General features: G+C 34.4%; 1 protein-coding gene across 4 annotated transcripts in view; it reads right to left on the bottom strand.

Annotated features, from left to right (window-relative positions):
• The window catches only part of PIG-U (phosphatidylinositol glycan anchor biosynthesis class U), a 276,485-nt gene that overhangs the window by 83,255 nt on the left and 170,224 nt on the right, over positions 1-23,006 (bottom strand). For 2 of the 4 annotated variants that reach the window (XR_016548865.1, XR_016548864.1), the window contains exon 12: positions 17,287-17,503. Coding sequence is in view for 2 of the 4 variants with exons in the window: in XM_090398373.1 (XP_090254499.1) it covers positions 17,357-17,503 (147 nt within the window). In the remaining 2 variants the exon portion in view is untranslated. Of the gene's footprint in view, positions 1-16,887; positions 17,504-23,006 lie in introns of those variants that run through there. The other 2 variants (XM_090398373.1, XM_090398389.1) reach the window with 1 other exon arrangement.

Below are 23,006 nucleotides of genomic sequence, written 5' to 3' on the forward strand. Positions count from 1 at the left end.
TCCAGAGTAATTTAATAATAAGGTGAGACGCCTTTTGGCAACTTGTATAGGTAAATATGACTTCTCACTTGGTATCAACACCTCTGGGTCTGGCTCCCACTGACGAGACCTCAATAAAGGTTGAAACCGGTCTGGATAGTGGCCCTTCCCTTAATGCATGGCATTATACGTGTCTGCAAGGAGATGTGCTTTGCATTATGGGAGATACTAATTCAAGGAGTGATGAGAGCTTGGTCCACCTTTACCACGAGGTGCCTCTGTCCTGAAGATACTTTAGGCACAAACTTTGTTTGCTTACATTTGGATAAAGGATTAAACTAAATTTATTATAGTCTAACCAAGTGGAAAAAAACTTAAACATTTTCAGATGCTACGATGAACTGGAGAAAGGAATTGTGGAATCAACAGAAATGTCCTCTAAATTATATATTTAGTGTAATCCTTTATCAAAGTGTAAGCAAAGTTTGAGCCTGAAGTATCTTCAGGACTGGGGCAACTCGTGGCAAAGATGGACTGACTTCACATCACTTGCATTAGTAAGAAATTGTCCTCAATCTGGTCCATCTTAATACTAACTTTAGATATAATCTACCCAACTATAACCTATATAACCTAGCTGCCTCTTGCAATGTACATTTTTGTATTTCTCTTTTCATGTTTTGTACTCAAAGTTTTCTAAAAAAAAAAATGAAACTAGTTGTGTGATCAAATAATAAATGGTATTTTTTCTATTTTGTTATCTCTTGGCTTCTAGTCATTTAATTTATTTAATCATACACATTCACACATATATATATATAATCTGAAGAAATATATCATGTAGAAAGTTTTTCACTTAGTTGCAAATGTGCACTTTACATTATGAGATACTAAGGAAATTGATGTGAAGTCATCAGCATCTATATACAAGCAGCCTAGTCATGAAGATACTTTACATGAAACCTTGGTTTGCTTACACTTGGATAAAGGATTAAACAAGAATATAATTTCTTGGCAAGTTTAATTTAATTTAGTTATACATAATATAAATTTTATTAAGGATCTTTTCTTAATATCCTCACAATATTCCATTCTGATTTTCATTTGTATCTAAACTTTTTGGCAGAACTGAAAGATAGTCAAGTACCATATTTACTCGAATATAACTCGCACATTTTTCCTCAAAATTAAGGTTAAAAAATGGAGGTGTGAGACATATATGGGGATTTTCAGAAACTAAAGTTTCTCAGGAAAAAAACTAAATTGACATTTATAATTAAATCCTAATTAAATAACTGACATTTATAATTAAATAATTAAAACTAAAATAAAAAATGATGGTACAACATGAGTAAATTTCATGACGGCTGGGGCATCATCCGGTTAAACAAGGCCATGATTGTTTTCGCCAGGGAACCAGGGCGAACAGCGAAAAGTCAGCTACTGGAAAAAATCTGAAAACACACCCCAACTCAACATCACCAGAGTTAAAGATCGGTACTGTCAACATAAGAAGCTTGAATGGCAAAGAAATGGAGCTAACTGAGGAATTAGGTAAGTACCAGATCGACATAATAGGGGTGACTGAAACAAAAAAGACAAAAACTGGTGAAATCTTTCTGAGCAATAAATACAAAATGTTATATTCAGGCAATGACAATCAAGGAAAAGAAGGAGTAGCCATAGTATTCAACACAAAATACGAGGTTAATCTTCTTGAATGGCAGGCAGTCTCAAGTAGAGTGATGTCGGCAAAGATCAGAATTGGACAATGAGACTTATTTGTGCCTATGGTCCCACAGAAGGTTCTACAAAGGTAGAAGTGGAAAATTTTTTGAGGTGCATTAGAGAAAGTAACTGACACAATGAAAAAGGAAAGGTTGGTCCTTGTTGGGGATCTAAATAGCAGAGTAGGAAATGATTGTCAGACATACAAAAATATTTTGGGAAAATTCGGAGAAAAGAGCAAAGCTAATAATAATGGCAAATATCTGTTGGATTTCTGCTCAGGACATGGACTGGTTATTACTAACACCATGTTCGAACATAAAAATGTGCACAAATTCACATGGAGAGAAGAGGCTAGGAATAAGAAAAGTCTCATTGACTATGTTATTGTTGATAGTGATGTTTTCTCCCTGGTGCAGGACACCAGAGTGTACAGAGGATTTGAAATTGGAAGTGATCACTATTTAGTCTTGCACAGGATAAAATTGAATTTCATATTGAAAAGAATAACATGTAAGAAAGTTTTAAAGTGAATAAAAGTTGAGCAGCTCTCAGATGTGAACTGTAAACTAAAATACACAAAGCTTATTGAAGAAAAAATGAAAGAGTTTGAGAACAGGAACCAAACCTTGGAGATTCAGTGGCAAGCCTTGAAGAAAGCCCTGACTGATTCAGCTAGAGAGGCATGTGGTGAAGCTGCAAGGATAGAAAAATTAGAACTCCATGGTGGACACAGGAAGTTAAAGAGGCAGTGAAAGAAAAGAAGAAAGCATATCAAAAGTTGCTGGCAAATAAGTCGGCTTGTGCTCTTAAAGAATACAGAGACAAATGTAAGAAAGCTAAACACCGTGTAAAACTAGCTAAACAAAAGTCATGGGAGGACTTTGGCAAGAATATAGAAAATAAATATCAAGAAGGTGGCAAAATATTCTGGAGGATGTTGAAGAAGCTTAGGAATGGAGGAAAGAGTGCTGTAAAAGGAGTTAGAGATGATAAAGGTGACATGAAAACGGAAGAAAAAGATATCCTTGAAGTATGGATAATTACTTCGAAAAACTGCTAATGAAACAAGCAGTGATAGCATGGTGGTAAACAGCACTCAAGAGGCATACAGTCAGGAATACATATCCATACTTGAAGTAGAAAAAGCCATCAAAGGCTTGAAATGTGGAAAGGCAGCAGGAGTAGATGATATTCGACCAGAAATGCTGAAGTATGGTGGTATAAAAGTCTTACAGTGGATGCACTGCATAGTTCAGAAAGCCTGGACAGAAGGATGAATTCCCGATGATTGGAGTAGAGCTCTCATAGTACCCATATATAAAAAGGTAAATAAAACTGAATGTGAGAATTACAGAGGTATTTCATTACTGAGTGTTCCTGGCAAGATCTATGCAAGTATACTTGAGAAATGGTTGAGGAGAATTGTGAAAGAAAAGTCTGGTGAAGAACAAGCTGGATTCAGGCCAAATAGAGGCTGTCAGGATCAGATCTTCACTTTACGACAAATAGTCGAGAAAGCATGGGAATATAACAAAGATCTGTATTTAAGTTTTGTCGATTTGGAGAAGGCATATGACAAGGTGTCAATGGGGCATTATATCAAGCAATACTTAGTCTTTATTTGAGTTGTAAGTCAGCAGTTAGAATTGAAGTACAGGAAGATGGTTTAATTTTAAATCTGGTGTGAGACAAGGATATACATTATCTCCTCTGTTATTCATTATCTATATGGATCACATTATGAAGAAAAGTGGTATTAAACATGATATCAAAATTGGAGATGTTAAAGTCAGCTCTATGCTTTATGCATATGATGTTATACTTCTAAATAAACCCGCTACAAGTCTGCAAGATTCTCTGACTAAATTGAATAGCTGTTGTAATATGGTATGAAGGTCAGCAATAAAAAGACAAAGACAATGAAAATAGGAAGATTCATTGAAAATGTCAACTGTGTTGTGAATGGAGAACGTGTGGAACAAGTAAAACATTTCAGCTACTTAGGCAAGATTTTTAATGAAGATGGTAAATTCAATATAGAAATAGACAACAGAATCAGCAAAGCTGGTATGGTGGGAAGTCAACTGAATAAATTCATATGGAATAAGAGAGAAATTAGTCGGAACACTAAATTAGCTGTATACAAGACAGTATTCAAACCAGTTTTAACTTATGGATCTGAGAGCTGGGTCAGAAGTAAAACACTTGACCAAAGACTAGAGACCGCAGATATGAGAGTCCTGACAAAAATTAGAGGCGTGAACAGATGGCATCAATGGCAATATCATATTAAAAATGAGGATATTAGGAAAGAACTTGACATTGTCAGCATCCAGGAATGTGTTAGCAGAGCTAATCTCAGGTGGTATGGTCACTTAAATAGAATGGGAGAGGAAAGATTAGCAAAACAAGTGTTCTCTGCCAGGTTGGCAGGAAAATGACCCAGAGGAAGACCAAGATATAGGTGGATTGATACAGTACAAAGTGCCTTAGACGATAGAAATATAAGATCTGATAATGTTGGAGTCTTGACAAGTAACAGACTGATTTGGAGGAAAATTGTAGATAGGAAGTTAGTAATGATGTAATTTTTTCATGTAGTACTATCATATCCTGTACAACCTTTGAGGGTACATGGCAGGAATTTGATGATGAATTATATCCTCACTATTCACTATAATTTTAATTGCTCACATAGAGCCTACGCAGCTCAGTCAGTATAGACAAAGCTGTTGGGTCGGAAAGACCTGGGGCTCGATTCCCATTCAAGACAGGAGGAACCTTTATCTTGTCTCTTTCAACTAAAGGGGAGTTAGCCGGTTTCGTATGGAGGAAAATTTTTTCAGCCAGAAACTCAGGTGCTTTGTTCCTCAGAACAGGCAAACTGGCCCCGTGAACACAACATGAATTTACAGTCATAGAATACACATATTTAATACCTCATTAAGTGGGCTCGGGGGAGAAAAAGGGATGGGAACCCATACAAATGAATAAATAAACTGCTCACATTATTTACATGTAAATTTTAATTTTTCAATGTTATTTAAGCGAACGGCCGCTCACCTTCAGCACGCGATATATCTTATTCTTTAGTGACAATGCTTCTGTAATTAAATTAAAACAGTTTCATTATTGCTTATCCTTTTATCATTTCAGAATCATAAGATCACCATGATTCAAAAAAACTGGAAATAGGTATGTCTTACCAAGAATCCCCTATTTGCTATCACTACTTCTGGTCTCAAGAGCAGTTTCCTTGTGTGCATTGTCAATCTACCCAAATAGCATCATTTTCATTCCCATCCAGGGCATTAGAGATGTCAGTTTTTTTAAACAAACTCTTGGTAATTAATCCTGATGAATTCATGTGCCAAGTTTTCACAATCCAATTGCACAACAGTTCTGATGAACTCTTAATCTTCCCTGCTGAAGTCAGTTGTAACTGCATGCTGCCATCCACTCTGTGTAGAATTCTCGTACGTAATCCTTGAGTAGTTTATTGACTGATACATCCAAGGGCTGTAGACAAGGTGTAAAACCACCAGGAATAATGGCCACATTGGTCTTCACATCCGAAAGTTTTTACTATTTCTGCCACAACAACATTCACTACTTCTGGTGGTTCAGGGGTGCGAGATGTACACAAGGATGAGTTATATTTGAGTAAATATGGTAACTTAACTGAAAATTCTGCTGTGGGGAAAAAAAAAAGAAATAATTATGTAAGTTTTTCAGTATAATAATTTGTACTATGTATGCCTTAGGCACCTATTATTAGATTAGTGCTTCTAATTATCTTTTTAATGTTTATTGGCAGTTCAAAATTTTTGTAACAGTATTTGTTTACAGCATATTTAATTTATAGTGTTACTAACCAACAAAATGTTATACTGTATATAAGATTTGTACATGAAACTAAAATTACTATTAACATGAATGATTGGGGAGATGGGCAGTAATGATACAGAAATTATGATCAAAGGGAAATTTGGAGCAAGCAACACACTAATTATCAAGCACAAAGACAGATGAACATAGAAATAGAAAACTAATAAAAATAATAATACACTTTAACATAAACACAAATGTTTTTTTTTTATGATGCCATAATTAATTACATTTTGTTTATTAGTAACACTATATATTAAATATGCTGTAAACAAATACTGTTACTTTCGACATGTCATTTATGTTATTTATTTTTAAATAAACTAAATAAATTTAAAGGCGGTTAAGATAATAGACAAAAGCTAAGCTTTATGTTAATAAAGCTTAGCTTTTTTATGTTAATAAAGCTTAGCTTTTATTTTTTTTAACCAGTAGGCTTTAAATTAACGAGTTAATTTAATATTTAAATTTGCAAGAATAAAAAATTAGATGTATCTGGTTAATAAAGAACACGATGATGGTAACATGAGATTGAGAAAATAACATGGAAAGTGAAAACCAAATACATAAGTAATGTATATCAAAAGATAGGTATAAAATCAAATTATGGAAGGCTATGGAATTAGAGATGAAGAAATATAAAAATATCAGCTAAACACACACACACACAAAAAGTAGTAAAGAAATGCATCCAGCATTATGATGGTGTGAATTAATGGACAGTCTGTTGGCTGGTAAAAAAACGGGTAGCTTTATTAGCGTAAATGTTAATTATTATTTATCATCTTGCATCTAGAGCAGTGGTTCCAACCTTTTTCCACTTGTGTACTCCTTTTAAACCCATTTCTATAATTGTACCCCTTGTTTTTAAAATAGCAGTGATTCAAACTTAACATTTATCGTTCCATAACTAATGTTTTGCATGTTATTTACTTGACTTGTTTTTCCGAAGGGCCAAATGCTGGTCTTGAACTTCACGCTTGCTCTTGTTATCATTCAGGGAATGAGAGGTGTGATTGAAGTCTGATTAGCAGAATAATGAATTACTGACCATTTAAAACTATGTACAGGTAACCCTCTTATAACACGGATGTTAGGTTTCGCAGAAATGCCGCGTTATATAAATCACATAGAAAAAGTAGGGCTATGTTCCAAAATCTTTTTTTTTTTTTTAAATTATATAAACAACCATGACATATCCAACAAAAAATATATTTTTATTTAATTCCGGTAATTCATGTAAGTTAAGAAAACATATAAACTATGAAACAAATACATAGTACAAAAGTATAAAAATTACAAATTGTACTTAAACTTCATTGCACATAATGCATAAATGTTTTAGGCAAAATAAAACAGTGCACATTTTAATCATTCATGGCACGAGGATTTGAGGATTGGTTAATAAACACTGGTTTTGTCATGTAATCACCTGATGCATTACCACAAAACAGTAGAGTAATTCTTTCTTTGGAAACTTTGAATCCAGGAGCTGATCTTTCATTTTTCGAAATATAGGTGCGTTTTTGCACTTTTTTCCAATATAACGTGGATTCATCTGCATTGAACACCTGGTCTGCACTATAAATGTTTATAAACTTTGAGAGCTTTTGTTTAATAAGATTTTCATCCATAGGAATTTTCTTTTGAGGTGCAATCTTCTATCAAAATCATTAGAGATTTCTCCATTTTTCCATTAGAATATCGCGTACATGCGCAACATGCTTTGCACTTATTGTTGACCCAGCAATAAACACTTTCTCAGATTTTATGTTCATTTTGTTGATTCATTTAAATTCAAAGTCCCTGCAAAAACTCCTGGTTTTTCTCCATTTTTCAACCGATCCAAGATTTTGAACATTTTTCTTCAAGGGAAATTAATTTTGCTTTCAATGTTAGTTTTTCCTTTTCGTTGCAGTTTGTGGCCATTAGTATAAAAATAATTTTTTACACGAAAAAGCAAGCATTACATATTGTATGTGACTCACCAGTTAATAAAGTGTTCAGCTTGAGATGAACACATGATTTTTAATGCACTTTCCTGGCAGAAACGAGGACAATTTTCAACAATAAATGTTTTATATGGTAAGCAATTGAGGCACATGCGTGCTAAAGGGTATTTCCCCTAATATAAATTCGCTACTTATAATTATATGCGGGATACAGGCAGACACAAATTTAAAAGATAAAATTTGATTTTTAAGTCACGCGTGAAAAACATATGAAAAGATAAAGGGTTACTACAATGTTAGACCACGTTATATCGAAACCGAGTTGTATAAGTACCACATTATACAAGGGTTACCTGTATTTAGAAATTTATGTACATTTAATCATACAAATACAACATTTATTTTACAAATGATATTCTATCTTTTTCAATTTGGCTACTTGAATACAAATTCTACCCTACATTTCTTCTTTATGAACTGGTCAATAACATTGTCATAAAATGTTGGTTATAACTTAATTTTCCTAAGCAACACGCACACTTAGAAAAGCTGGCTGAAGCTCACTGGCTAGAGCTACTTTGACTGCGTATGGCCCATGTTTAAGCAACAGGGTGAGATGACGTGGAGGGAGCGGAAATGGCTATGCACACGCATGAAATCACAGTGCTGAAGCGAGGACCTGGATGCTCCCACAACTGAGCAAGCCAAGGTAGCTTGACTAGCAACGGCCTTCGATACACAACGCAAAGCTCAATTATTGCTGCGCAAGCTTAAAACATCTTCTGTCTACAAAAATAAAAGCCTAAATGGAATGTATATAAATGCATGCATTTATTAACAAATAAATATTACTTCTTTCTCAATTAATGAGCTTGCGCAGCAAGCATGTTTTTCCACCATTACTGATTATTTTTCATGTGCCCATGAACGGCCCAGCACATACCCTGGGATACGCGTACCACCAGTTGAGAACCAATGATCTACAGCACTACATGAAACTCATGTTTCAGAATATTCAAAGTTACAGGTACTCAAAGTTAAACTTAATATTAGTTTATTACCCAGTTTTAAAAGATTAGAAGTTTTAATTGAAGACTCTGAAAGCAAAATTCTCAGGGCAGAACTATGGTAATGAGGTTAATCTCTCCCTTAGCAAGATGGCTGAAAGGTAACTCTTTATTCTCCCTTCCCAATAGTGCAAGAAACTTCGCTTGACACCTTCCAGTTTATTATTATAAACTGCTAGTTCTTCCTCTGAACCACTTAGTTGAAAATTCTCTGTTTTATCCTAACAGTCAAATTGCGGAGTAACTGATTTCAAGAAATATTATTTTCTTTATAATACTCATCTTTTAAGTTCCTAAGAAGTATGATTTTGTCTATTACTTATTTCTAATTGGCTAGTAATGAATGTAAGATGAGATTGTACACATTTCACTAAACATTAGTGAAACACCTTGTCAGTGACCAGGTTCAAACGTCTCTTAAGGAATTAATGTTCTTCCTTTTTAAAGTCTGATGTATTCAGACATAATGCCATTTAAATTGCTATTTAAATTGATTTATTATCTACAATGATTTCTTGTATATGAAACAGAATCCCACTTTAGAATGGCTTCATTTTAGTTTGTATTAAAACTATTTGACACTGTATCTGTAACATTAAATACAGTAGACATGCTCCTTGACACATCACTATAACAAAATGATGTGCTATGACATATGGAAAAGTCCTGTCTGAAAGAACCACTTCTAGTTAAAGCTCACTATTAAAAATAGTAAAAAACCTCAGATAGCAACATGAATTTCTTAGCAAATGATGTCATGATCAGTAGACAAAGGAAATGGTGAGAAATCATGCAATGTTGGCAAAACAAAGGAAACCTGCAGGAAATAAAAGAAAGGAAACCATGGGAACCAGGATAAAGGAAATCACAGGAAATAAAAAAAGAAATTATGAGAAATAAAAAAGGAAACTGCCCAGCCAGAACAGAACAAAAGAAATGGCAGGCAGGAAACCCTACACAGATAGCAGAACACAAAGGATTGGCAGGTAAAAGAATATGTCAATACTTTTCTAGAAAGAACTAGAAGAGTATTGACATATTCTTGTGTTTTCTTCCTATAATATCGAAAACTTTATTAATCAGTATCAAGTAAAAACAGTTAATACAATATGTGCATTTTTTAAGATTTTGATCCTAGCAAAATAATCCAATTAATACTCAACCAGAATCACAGAATGACTTGCATGTAAGGCAAGGATGTATTGCTATCGTTACTGTTATTTAGAATCTATATGGCAGATATTAAGGCAGGGCAGATGGAGAGACATAATGAATTTCACAACAGCTTATACATTTTGCAAAATACATGTGTGGTGGAAAATAATATTGAAGGTGAGAATTACACTGGAATTTAACTGAACGTAAGTGTTCTAAGAAGATTTAAATAAACATAGCTGAGAAAAGGCTAAGCAAAATTGCTTAGTCAAGTGAAAATTGGTAAGAATTGTTTGAGGTGAAAATCTTTTCTTGTCAACCTCTATTTAGTAGACCAAATAGAAGTTGACAAGAAAAGATTTTCACCTGATAAATAATAGAAACTCATGGGATTATAAAACAGCAATCTTTATTTAAGCTTTGCTGATCTCAAAATTGCATATAAATTATGAGGATTTTTTTGTAAAAAAAAAAAAGTTAAAAACAAAAGTAAACAGAATCCTTCACATGCAATATGCAACTTGAACATAATTTGCAAAATGGCAGTTAGAACTGAAGGTTGTACTAAAGAAAGGTAATGTGATGTAAAATCAGAATGTAAGGCAAAAATATATTGCTATCTTCAGTGTTATTCATAATCTATATAATATATATATTATTAAGACAAGTAGTATTAACATTACAACAGGAGATATTAAACTTAACTTTTTACAATATAAAAACATTTTACAGTGACTCTACTGCATACAGTACAAATTTATTACAAAGAAATAATCTGAATGTGGAAAATTGTACAGGAATTTCTCCACATTCTCACCATTTATACAAACACATTCCCACCTACAAAAGGCTTTAAAAATCTATAACAGATTTAGTATCACTGGTGGACTAAGCATTAAATAATCAGGAATATTGCTCTAGAAACTAAACAAGGAATTCTTATTCAGGCCACTTCGTCCCTTCAATAAGCAAGGTCATAGTCTCGGACATCGTAAGAATTATCTGTTGCCTAAAGATAGTCATAAATGACCATGTCCACAGTAGAATTCAAATCCATAGCCTCTTAAGGGTGGAGCAACTATTCACTAATCTAACAGGACTATCAAGAAAAAAGGCTAAATAAATCTGTTGAACCATGAGTTGTCAAAAAACCAAACTGTACAATAAAGAAAACATGGGGAACATAATAAAAATAGTTACTTAAGACTTTTTTGATCTCAAAAATGCATATAAGGTTGCAAGAGGAAATAGTTCAGAACTAAATCTGTATAGTGTAAAAAGCTGTATACAGAGTGATATATAGCATTTGATTAAGATGCAATTTGGAAATGGAAAATGTATGTGATGATGCACATGATGCATTATTATATACATTATTTATGACATATGTGCAGAAAACATTAATTGCATTTTGAATAGTAAACTTAGGTTACTAATTTTAGCCATGACTGCAAATTATACACAGAAATAGATAATAAAACAAGTAAAGCTAAAACACATTGAGAAGCCAGATCAATAAATTGATATGGAATAAGAGAGAAACAAGCCAAAGATCAAACTGTCATTATAAAAAGTGAGTGTTCAAACTAATTTTAACATTAAAAAAATCTCAGAGGCAGATATAAAACTGTTCTACAAATACATTAAAACCTCGATATAGCGGACTAATATTCAGGCAGGGGGGGGGGCGGTTATATAATAAAGTAGATTTTCCAAATGCATCTGCCAGCATGCGTTAAAACTGCCGCAGAAAGTCATGCAACACGACACAAGAACCAATTACAGTGCGATTGTGTGATCACATGCTAATAATTCGCCGAACATGTTTTATGAGCAGTGACTCATTTATGTTGGCTAAATTACTACAGTGTTTTTCCAACGTATGATGGCCTATTCGCCAGAATTTATTAAAAATAACAGGAAATTAATAAAAAAAAATAACCTGTTAATTTAATTATAAGCAAATCTTGGTTAAAAGCATTTTAAAATTAACAGGGTATTAATTTTCACGTGACATACGAACCAGAAATTCTGTCCATTAAATCAAGGGTTTACTGTATACTGAAGACAAAAATATGAGCATTTTTAAGGGAAAATTAATGACATTAATGGCAGGATTACATTAAAAATGAGATATCAGAAAAGAACATGTTTTTAATATTTAAGAATGCGCACACAGAACTATCTAAAATGTCACTTAAACAGAACTAAAAGATTAGAAAAACAAGTGCTTCAAGAAAAGCAGCGGGAAAAGGATCCCCATTAAAACTGCAACATGGGTGGTTTTATGATATTAGGAAAATCAAAATATTAAACAAACTTACTCTCAACATTAGGAAAACTCAAGATAGGCACCACAATTGGCAGAAGAATTAGAGAAGTACCACGTTACATTTTGTGCTCTGAGGATGATGGTTGGAAATCCGGCCATCATTCTCAGGGATGGCCATTATATTATTCTGGTGTTATTTATATGTGAAACACTAATATAAATGATCAGCAATACAGGCAGCCCCTGGATTACGGACAAGATATGTTCCTGAGAATGTCTTCAGGTTGGATTTGTATGTAACTAATGTTATGAGCATCTTCCTCCCCTTCCCGTCTTCTTTTTTAATGCATTGAACTTAATTTTTGGACTTCTTGTTATAAAAATCTCACTCCATTAGTACTGGAATGGTCCATAATATCTATATAGAAAGTAATTTTTTTTTTTTTTTTAATCACTGGTATGATTAAAAACAATGACTCATATAATGGCAATAATAATACAGTGTAATACTATAATAAGTTACAGAAACTATTGTGCTCTTTCAATTCAAACAAAAAGAACAAACTCATACCCATGAGTTTGTTTACATGTGTGGAAGAAATCAGTTCCTGAATTATTAAATGTAATTATTTAATTCAACCCCAAAATTTTTCAGTTCACGGCACCCTTGGTATCATCATCATCATCAAATTCCTGGTATATACCCTCAATGGGTGTAAAGGATATGATAGTACTACATGAAAAATTTACATCATTACTAACTTCCTATCTACAATTTTCCTCCAAATCAGTCTGTTAAATGTCAAGACTCCAATATTATCAGGTCTTATATTTCTGTCTTCCAAGGCACTTCTTACTGTATCAATCCACCTATATTTTGGTCTTCCTCTGGGTCCTTTTTCCTCCTGTCAACCTGGCAGAGGACACTTGTTTTGCTAATCTTTCCACGCCCATTCTGTTTAAGTGACCATACCACCTGAGATTAGCTCTGCTAATGCATTCCTAGATGCTAACAATATCAAGTTCTTTCCTAATATCATCGTTTTAAATGATATTGCCATTGATGCCAGCTGTTCAGGTCCCTAACCTTTCTCAGGAATCTCATATCTGCAGTCTCCAGACTTTAGTCAAGTGTTTTATTTCAAACCCAGCTCTCAGATCCATAAGTTAAAACTGGTTTGAACACTGTCTTGTATACAGGTAATTTAGTGTTTTGGCTAATTTCTATCTATTCCATATAAATTTATTCAGTTGACTTCCTACCATACCAGCTTTTTTGATTCTGTTGTCTATTTCCATATTTAACTTACCATCTTCACAAAAATCGTGCCTAAGTAGCTGAAATGTTTTACTTGTTCTATAAGTTCTCCATTCACAATGCAGTTGATATTTTCAACTATTTTCATTGTCTTTGTCTTTTTAATGCTGACGTTCATACCATATCTATTACAACAGTTATTCAATTTAGTCATTGAATCTTGCAGACTTGTAGCGAATTATTTAGAAGTATAACATCATCCGCATAAAGCAAAGAGCTGACATTAACATCTCCAATTTTGATATCAGGTTTAATACCACTTTCCTTCATAATGTGATCCATATAGATAATGAATAACAGAGGGGATAATGTACATCCTTGTCAGAAACCAGATTTAACATTAAACCAACTTCCTGTACTTCCTTCAATTCTAACTGTTGACTTACAACTCAAATAAAGACTAAGTATTGATTGATATAATGCCCCATTAACACCATACAACTGTAGCGTTTGGAATAGCTTCTCTCTTGGCACCTTGTCATATGCATTTTCCAGATTTACAAAACTTAAATGCAGATCTTTGTTATATTCCCATGATTTCTCAACTATCTGTCGTAAAGTGAAAATCTGATCCTGACGGCCTCTATTTGGCCTGAATCCAGCTTATTCTTTACTTTGTGCTTTGCAACCATATGCACGGGGAAGGAGTGTCCCAGTTTGGATTCCCATCAACGACGTGAGGAGCTGAAGGACCTTCATTAGCCATATTCCAGTTAGCCGGTCTTTGTAATGGACAGCAGGGTTTTTTCCTGCCAGATTATCTGGTGTTTTTCATCCCGCAAGCAGGCAAACCAGTCTGAGGACACACGGATTACAGTCAGGAATACTGACCCAGCCATAGTTCTGATTCATCAGCCTATGCCGGTTCCGGAGCCCGGATAAAATTTGGGGGACTAGATGGTACTGTGAACTCCCGTAAAAAGGAGGGGAACGCAGTATCATCACACGGAATTTATTTACCACCATACTTCATCATTTCTGTTCGAATATCATCTACTCCTGCTACGTTTTTACATTTCAGGCTTTTGATAGCTCTTTCTACTTCAAGTATGGATATGTATTCCTGACTGCATGCCTGGTCAGTGTTTTTTTTACCACTGTGCTGTCATCACTGCTTGTTTCATTTAGCAGATTTTCAAAATAATTACTCCATACTTCAAGGATATATATCTTTTTCTCCTGTTTCCATGTCACCTTTATCATCTCTAATTCCTTTTACAGCACTCTTTCCTCCATTTCCGAGCTTCTTCAACAACCTCCAGAATATCTTGCTACCTTCTATATATTTATTTTCTATGTTCTTGCCAAAGTCCTCCCATGACTTTTGTTTAGCCAGTTTTACACAGTGTTTAGCTTTCTTACATTTGTCTCTGTATTCTCTAAGAGCACAAGCCGACTTATTTGCTAGGAACTTTTGATATGCTTTCTTCTTTTCCATCACTGCCTCTTTAACTTCCTGTGTCCACCATGGGATTCTGATTTTTCTATTCTTGCATACAACCTCACCACATGCCCATCTGGCAGAATTAATCGGTATTTTCTTCAGGACTTGCCACTGAATCTCCAAAGTTTGGTTCCTGCTCTCAAACTCTTTCATTTTTTCTTGAATAATATTTGTGTATTTTAGTCTACAGTTCACATCTGAGAGCTGCTCAACTTTTATTCGCTTTAAAACTTTCTTACATGTTATTCTTTTCAATATGAAATTCAATTTTATCCTGCTCAAGACTAAATAGTGATCACTTCCAATTTCAAATCCTCTGTACACTCTGGTGTCCTGCACCAGGGAGAAAACATCACTATCAACAATAACAATGAGACTTTTCTTATTCCTTGCTTCTTCTCTCCATGTGAATTTGTGCACATTTTTATGGTGGAACATTGTGTTAATAATAACTAGTCTATGTCCTGAGCAGAAATCCAACAGGTATTTGCCATTATTATTAGCTTTGCTCTTTTCCCAAAATATTTTTGTATGTCTGACAGTCATTTCCTACTCTGTTATTTAGATCCCCAACAAGGACCAACTTTTCCTTTTTCATTGTGTCAGTTTCTTTCTCTAAAACCTAAAAAAATTCCTCCACTTCAACCTTAGCAGAATCTTCTGTCGGACCATAGGCACAAATGTCCAGTTCTCCGTTCTCATTTTTGCCCACATCACTCTACTTGAGACTGCCTGCCATTCAAGAAGATTAGCCTCGTATTTAGGCTGAATACTATGGCTACACCCTTGGTATATCAGGATTTTCCCACAGCACCCAAAGTCAGAAGATAGGCCTACCTAACAGCTGCACTGCACAGTTGGTGTAGTTATTACAAGGAAATAATGTGACTGTAGGAATTGTGTGAAATACTAATTTAATTATTAATTATCTCTAAGGGGGGCATTCGTGAGTACGGAATGCCTGTGCTTAAACCCTTCGTTAGTGCCTAGCATCTTCTAGATAGAATTCACATCCAGGTTTTTTTTCAACCAAAAGGATGGCTTATAGAATAATAAACCTGAGTTTTGGGAGAAAAGGCCTGTCACCTCACTATATTATAATGATATGTGGTTCTTTTAAAGAAAAGAAGCACACTGAAAATATTTTGACACCCAAAGACAATTTTCTAACTAGTAATTTACATTAAGGAAACAAGTCCTTTTCCAAAATCAACACTCCTTATAGTGGATGCTATCTTATTACAAGTGAAATCCAACGTTAACCAATTACATGCTTTTGCAAACAGTATAATTGGAAAATAGTATTAATGTTATGAGCATCTTCCTCCCATCTTCATTTTTAATGCATGGAACTTAATTTTTGGACTTCTCCTTGTTATAAAAATCTCACTCCTTTAGTACTGGACTGGTCCATAAAATCTATACAGAAAGTTTTTTTTTTTTTTTAAATCACTGGTATGATTAAAAAATTGTTTGCCAAATATCAACAAGAACCTTTATTACAAGAAATGGCTGTTCTCTATTATCAACATTTTTTAAGAATTCCATCGTTAGCACCAAATTTAGGATTTTTATTTGCATGTATTTATAATTAATATAATTTTTATTGCTTTGTTTGATCAATGCTGTAAAAGATTTATTTCAAGAGTGATGTGTTTAAGATAACAGACAAAATTTAAGCAAATGAATGGTATTATGCTTGGATCTATTTTTTGGGAGAGAGAGAGAAAAAAAAAATCCCTGTTTAATTAGCTATTTCTAAATGCATTCTCTTCTTCCAGGAAGATATAAATCATTACTTTTGGTTTTTATATAATCAAGCTTAGCCATCTTTGGCATATGTGTATAATTACTACAATAAGCACTTTGTTTCTACTGTTGCACTTATCTAAATTCTAATATGAAACATGCATATGATAGCCTATAAATGAAAACCTATTTTATATCTTATGAGATAATGGAATGAAGACCAAACATTTAATGTATGATTATAAAGTTCTGGGTTTTTAGATTATTAATTTATTCCAGCCACTCCAATTAACTTAAAGCAAAAATTCTAATAAGAAACAACTCTTTAAATGCAATAGTTAAATAACAATTTAATTACTCTCTTTAAAGCAACAAATTTATTTCTCAGTTACATTCAGTCAGAATACAGCTAACTCTCACTATAGCAAACACCATTATAAAAACCTGCTCACTACAATAAATTATCGAAAAGTCCTGAAGAAAGCTCCACGTGCATAATGCTATTGTAAAATACATTCACTATAGTAAACCTATCATCTATAACAAATTATTTCTGTGGTCCCTACAAGTTTACTATAATGAGAGTAGACTGTACTATTACATAATTAAAAAAAAAGTACCAAGGATAGTCAAATGGGAATAAAACTAACATGAAGAATGGTATTATACCATTCGCTAAGTACTAAAATTGTGACATTTTATTCGCTTAGGTACTAAAACATTTTACCTACCCTGTTATGTGACACTATTTAAAATTACATGGTCCATCTATTCTACAACATGTGGGTTCAATTCAGAATGCTACTGTAATAAAATGTTTGTTTCACTTGGTAAAACCCGCTGTAATTCTAACTGCAATGGAATGCCACTAGATTCTGTCTTCATTTCATGAAGAAGGTAATATTCCCGTTTAATGTAAGCAAATAATACATCTGTTACAAGGAATATCTAGAAAGATCAAAATATATCAAGTTAATTCTTTAATTTGATTTTTACACACATCGAAATTATCAGAATTGTGCATTATGTTAAAAATGTAAATCCAGCAGAATATTAAAAATTAATTAATGATTACAAAAACCATATCCTTTTCTAATGTTAACAATAAAATATTTTACATCATACAAAATTCTTTTTTTCTTTTTTTCCAAGACATTACAATTGCTGTTATCAACTTTTCCATAAATAAAAAGTTAACACATTTCTGCAGATCATTTTGTACTTTGCCTTGAGAGCAGGCAAAGTACGTATGAATTATAGCATGCATACTTTCCAGTGAAACCAAAATTATATAGAAGAGAAAGAGTCTACTGATTTCAGAATATGTAATAAATAATAATTCATAGTATTTTTCTATATTGTTAGGTCATATCCCCCCCCCCCCACACACACGCATGCATGATGCCACAAGACCAAATAAATGCCATGTATGGGCTAATAATTTTGATAGTACATCAAATTACTTAAGGAAAAAATGAATTACTTGTTATCCTTATAATCAAAAAACATAAACCATCTGTGTATTTATAGTATGTATGAGGGTGGTCTGAAAAGTTCTCAGCCTAACAATGAAAAAATGAATTTATAATTTCAAAATTATTTTTATTTTTCAACATGATCTCCCTTAAGACTAATACATTTATTCCAGCAATGCTCCAGAGCCATTATCTCATCTGTGTAGTGGTTCTCAGTAAGATCTGCAAAATACTCCTCTACAGCTGCAATCACCTCTTGATTTGAAGAAAAATGCTGACCAACGAGAAAGAGTTTTCATTTTGGGAAGAGATAGAAGTCAGAGGGAGCCAAATCTGGGGAAACAGTGAATGTTCCAACAATTCATAGTGCAGATCCCTTAATTTTCCCATTGCCAAACAACTTTGTGGGTAGGTGCAGTGTCCTGATAAAAGATGATTTTTTTCTTCTAGTCTGGTTAAAAGATCAGAATAATATTCCCCAGTTATTGTTTTACCCTTTTCAAGATAATTAATAAACAAAATGACTTTAGCATCCCAAAACACTGATGCCATGGCCTTTCCTACTGATGGAACAGACTTTGTCTTCTTTGGCACTGAACAACCAGCTTCTGTCCACTGTTTTGACTGCTGTTTGGATTCTGGTGTGTAATGGTGAATCCAAGTCTCATCCATAGTAATAAATCGATGCACAAAATCAGTTTTATTCCTGTTAAAATGCTCCAAGCACTGTTCAGAGGATTTTCATGTGAGTGCGTTTTTGATCTGCTGTGAGCAAGCATGGCACCCATCTTGCTCAAAGCTTTTTCATTTGTAATTTTTCATGCAAACTATATCCTACACGCTCTTTTGAAATGCCTATAGTCTCAGCAATTTCATGCGCTCTGACTAGCCGGTCATCCAATACCATATCGTGCACTTGATCAATGATTTCTGGTGTCACACTTTTTGGATGTCCTTCACGTGGATCATCTTCAAGGCTGGTACGGCCACGTTTAAACTAGGCAGCCCATTTCTTAATTGTCGAAAATGAAGGAGAAGGGTATCCAGAAACTTTTATAAACTTTGAATGAATTTCGTTTGGCATTAAACCTTCTTTTACAAAGAATTTTATAACCGCACGATACTCAATTTTATCCATTTCAAGGGATACAGACAACACTTTTGCTTCAGACAGCTGTATAAAGCAAACTACTTGCAATTTTACATGGATGCTTATGACAGATGTACCAACTTAGAAAAAAAAAAAAATCTTGCCAACAGTGTTGCCATCTATGGTTGAGGCCAAAATCTTTTCAGACCACCTTCATAGATAAGTTCTTCTTCTTTAGCTAGTTGAACCTCTAAAGTTCTTAGATGCATGCACCAACTTCTTCCATTCCTTTTTGTCCTGAGCTTTTTCATTTCTCTGAATTCCCATCTCATGTAAGTCTTTTTGGATATTATTTTCCCAATGCATCTGCAGTCTACCTCTGGGTTGCTTTCCATCAGTTTCATCTTGAATGCTTGTTTAGCCATTTTCTCCTCACCCATTCTTTCCACATGTCCATGTAATTTCAATATGCTTGCTCGAATCTCATCAACTAGATGTGGAGAATCTATAGAGTTCAAATAGTTCTTGGTTATGTCTTCTTCTCCATTCATCTGATGTGTTATCCCTTAACAGATCCACAGACTTTTTCGAGGATTTTATTTTCAAAGATCTGCAATGCTTTTGCATCTTAGTCTGTTATGTTCCTGGTGTCTGCTACATACAAAATGATAGGTCTAAATTATCTTGTACATTTCTGTTTTAACTCTGTTTGATAGAATTTTGGATGATAATAAATGATTTAGTGAATGATAAGATGTATTGGAGGCATGTATTCTAGCTTTTATTTCTGTACAAATTTTATTATCTTAAGTAATCAATGTTCCAAGATATATGAAGGAGGTGGCACTTTTAAATTTCAGGTTATCAATGGTGAAATAGTCATTTCCCCCTTGATTGTGATTTCTGCATACATTTATTCAGTTTTACTTTGTAATACTAGTTTTTCAGCAGCAATTTTGAGTTTTCTAAATGTCGTTCTAATATCTTCAACATTTTCTCCAACAAAGCATATATCATCTGCATATCCTAATATTACTGTTCTGTTTATGTTATTTTTTACAGTTTCTCAAATGCAATTTTAATGCTAAATTAAAAACTGGGCAAAAGGGCATCTTCTTGCTTCAATCTTGTCTTAATATCAAAAGTTCAGATCTAATTCTATTGGCTAAAACCATGCTTCGGTTGTAAGTGGTGCAAATTTTGATTAGACATATATTATGAGTTGTTTCTAGTTCATTTCATATTCCTCAAATTCCTTCTCTATGAATGATATATGCTTTTCCAAAGTCTACAATAAAACATGGATGTGCAGATTGTATTCCCTATCCCCCATAGTATAAAAGGTAGCATAAAAGAAATGAGTCAGTGTACTAGCTGTGAAATGTACGCTTTGCGGAGTGCGGTCAGTGTGTGGTTAGATGATAATAAAGGATTGAATGTGTGTAGAAAATGTAGGGAGAATGCGGAATTGAAGTGTATTTCGGAACGTGAGTGTGATATTTTTGTCAACCTTCAGAATGAAGGAAACAGGGATATGACAGGAAACGGCAAGGTTGTACATGAAAATTGTGAGAGTGTGAATGTAGAAAGTGTGAATGATAGTATAAATGGTTTCTCAGAGAACAAAAAAGATGAGATAGATGCATTGAGTGAGATCGCGTTGTTGAATAGTGCGATAGAAAGAGCAAAACAGCAGCTAGAGTGCATGAACAAAAGTAGACTGAATGAACCAACCAATAATAAAAGGTATGACAGGAAAAATAGACGTATGAATGTGAACATGAACAAAATGAAGGATAGAGTGCTGTATGGAGACTCGTTAGTACGAGGTGTGTTAGTAGAGGATTTGACAAAATCGTACCAACCTGGTGCGACCATAAAGGACGTAACTGCGTCTATTAGAGAGCAAAAGGAAAGGGTGAAAGAAATGATTGTTGTGGCAGGTACGAATGATTTGAAAGGAGATAAAATGGAAATGATAGAAGACCTGAATGAATTGTTTGAGGTAGCAAAAGAAAAGAGTGAGAGCGTTAGAATGATTAGTCTTTTGCCACGGTATGACAGTGAAATGTTTAAAAGGAGGGCTATAATTGCAAATGACTTTATGCGTGGGTTATGTATGACGAGTGGTGTGGAATTTGTGGATGTGTGGAGTGAGTTTGATGGGCGAAAGGATCTATATAAGATGGATGGCTTGCATTTGAATGGTTACGGTGTAAGAAGACTTGAGAAAGTGTTGCTGAATGTAGTGGATGTGCAAACTCAGGGAAACTAGATTTGTTAGGGGGGGGGAGTAGAGATACAGTCCTTATGGAGGCAGTTGAATGTAAGAATGAATATAATATGCCAGAGCAAATAAGGACAACAAATCTAAGTGGGATAGTTAATATAAGGCATCAAGGTAGGGTTGGGGCTAATGGGGGTCTTAAATTCATGTACACTAATACTAGGAGTATTAGGAACAAGAAGGAAGAGTTGTTGGCCATGGTTGGCACTTCCAGACCACAGGTTATAGGTATTAGTGAAACATGGCTGACTGTAGATGATATAACTAGTGGGATTGAATGTGATGGGTATAGTGTGTTCAGGAATGACAGAGAGAATAAAATGGGGGGAGGAGTATTGTTGATGATAGCTGATGAGCTCCAGCCAAGGAGAATAGAAGTTGAATTGCAGGATAGAGAAAAGAGCACATTTGAGGCCATTTGGTGTGAGATTGTGGCTAGCAGAACTAAATATACAATTGGGTGCTGCTATAGACCAGGTGATGGAAAAGATGGTGGTGACAGTATGCACAAGCAAATAGAAGAAATGGGTGGAAGGAGGGTGATTATTATGGGAGATTTCAACTATGGTCGCATTGATTGGAGTGAGGAGAGGACACACGGAAGGAAGGAACTGGATTTTATGCGGTTATTAAGGGATAACTATCTGCGACAGCATGTAATGGAAAATACTAGGGGTCAGAGAGTGCTTGACCTAGTAATTACATCTGAGGATTTGGCTGTAACAAATATGACCACATTGCCACCAATCGGTGAGAGTGATCATAGGGTCTTAACTTGGGAGGTGGCTAAAGGTGTAGAATTTTCAATTAAGACAGGGTACATGTGGAATTATCGGGCTGGAAAGTATGACAAGCTTAGGAGTTTGATTGGTTCAGTGCCATGGCATGTACAACTGCAAGGACTAGAAGTTGATAGTGCATGGGAGGTAGTTAAGAAGTACTTGCATGAAGCAATGGCTGACTGTATACCTAGAGTCCGAATAATAAATCAAGTAGGGGTTAAATGGATGAATAACACCATTAAGCTTGAGTTGCAAAAAAAGAAACAACTATGGAGGGAATTTAAGGAGAAGGGTGACCGGCAGGCACATGAACGGTATAAAGCACAGGCCAGAAGGGTGACGAGTGTGGTAAGAAAAGCAAAAAAGAATTACGAAAGAACATTGGCCATGCAGGCTAAAGAGAATCCTAAACAGTTTTTTAGATATGTAGCAAGTAAAAGGAAAAATGTACATGGCAGATTGATTTTAAAGAATGCCGATGGTAGGGAGGTAACTGAATCAGTTGAGATAGTTGAGTTACTGAGTGAGCACTTTGCAAAAGTATATCATCCAGGTGGTGACATTGCAGAAACGAATAAACCAGTAGATTATACGGGAATTGTGGTTAATGAAGTGGAGGTGAGTAGTCTATTGCATAACCTCAATGTCAATACATCTGTGGGATTGGATGGTATACCAGCTCGTGTTGTACGAGAAGCAGCTAAAGAATTGTCAGTACCCTTGACCATTTTGTTTAATTTGAGTCTCGGGTCTGGGTTAGTCCCGAGCGGGTGGAAAGAGGGGAAAATAGTTCCACTGCATAAAGGTGGTTCCAAGA

The sequence above is a fragment of the Typopeltis vanoorti genome, chromosome 1 (genome assembly GCF_054136105.1).
Source record: "Typopeltis vanoorti isolate ZY-2024b chromosome 1, IOZ_Tvanoo_1.0, whole genome shotgun sequence".
NCBI lineage: Eukaryota > Metazoa > Arthropoda > Arachnida > Uropygi > Thelyphonidae > Typopeltis > Typopeltis vanoorti.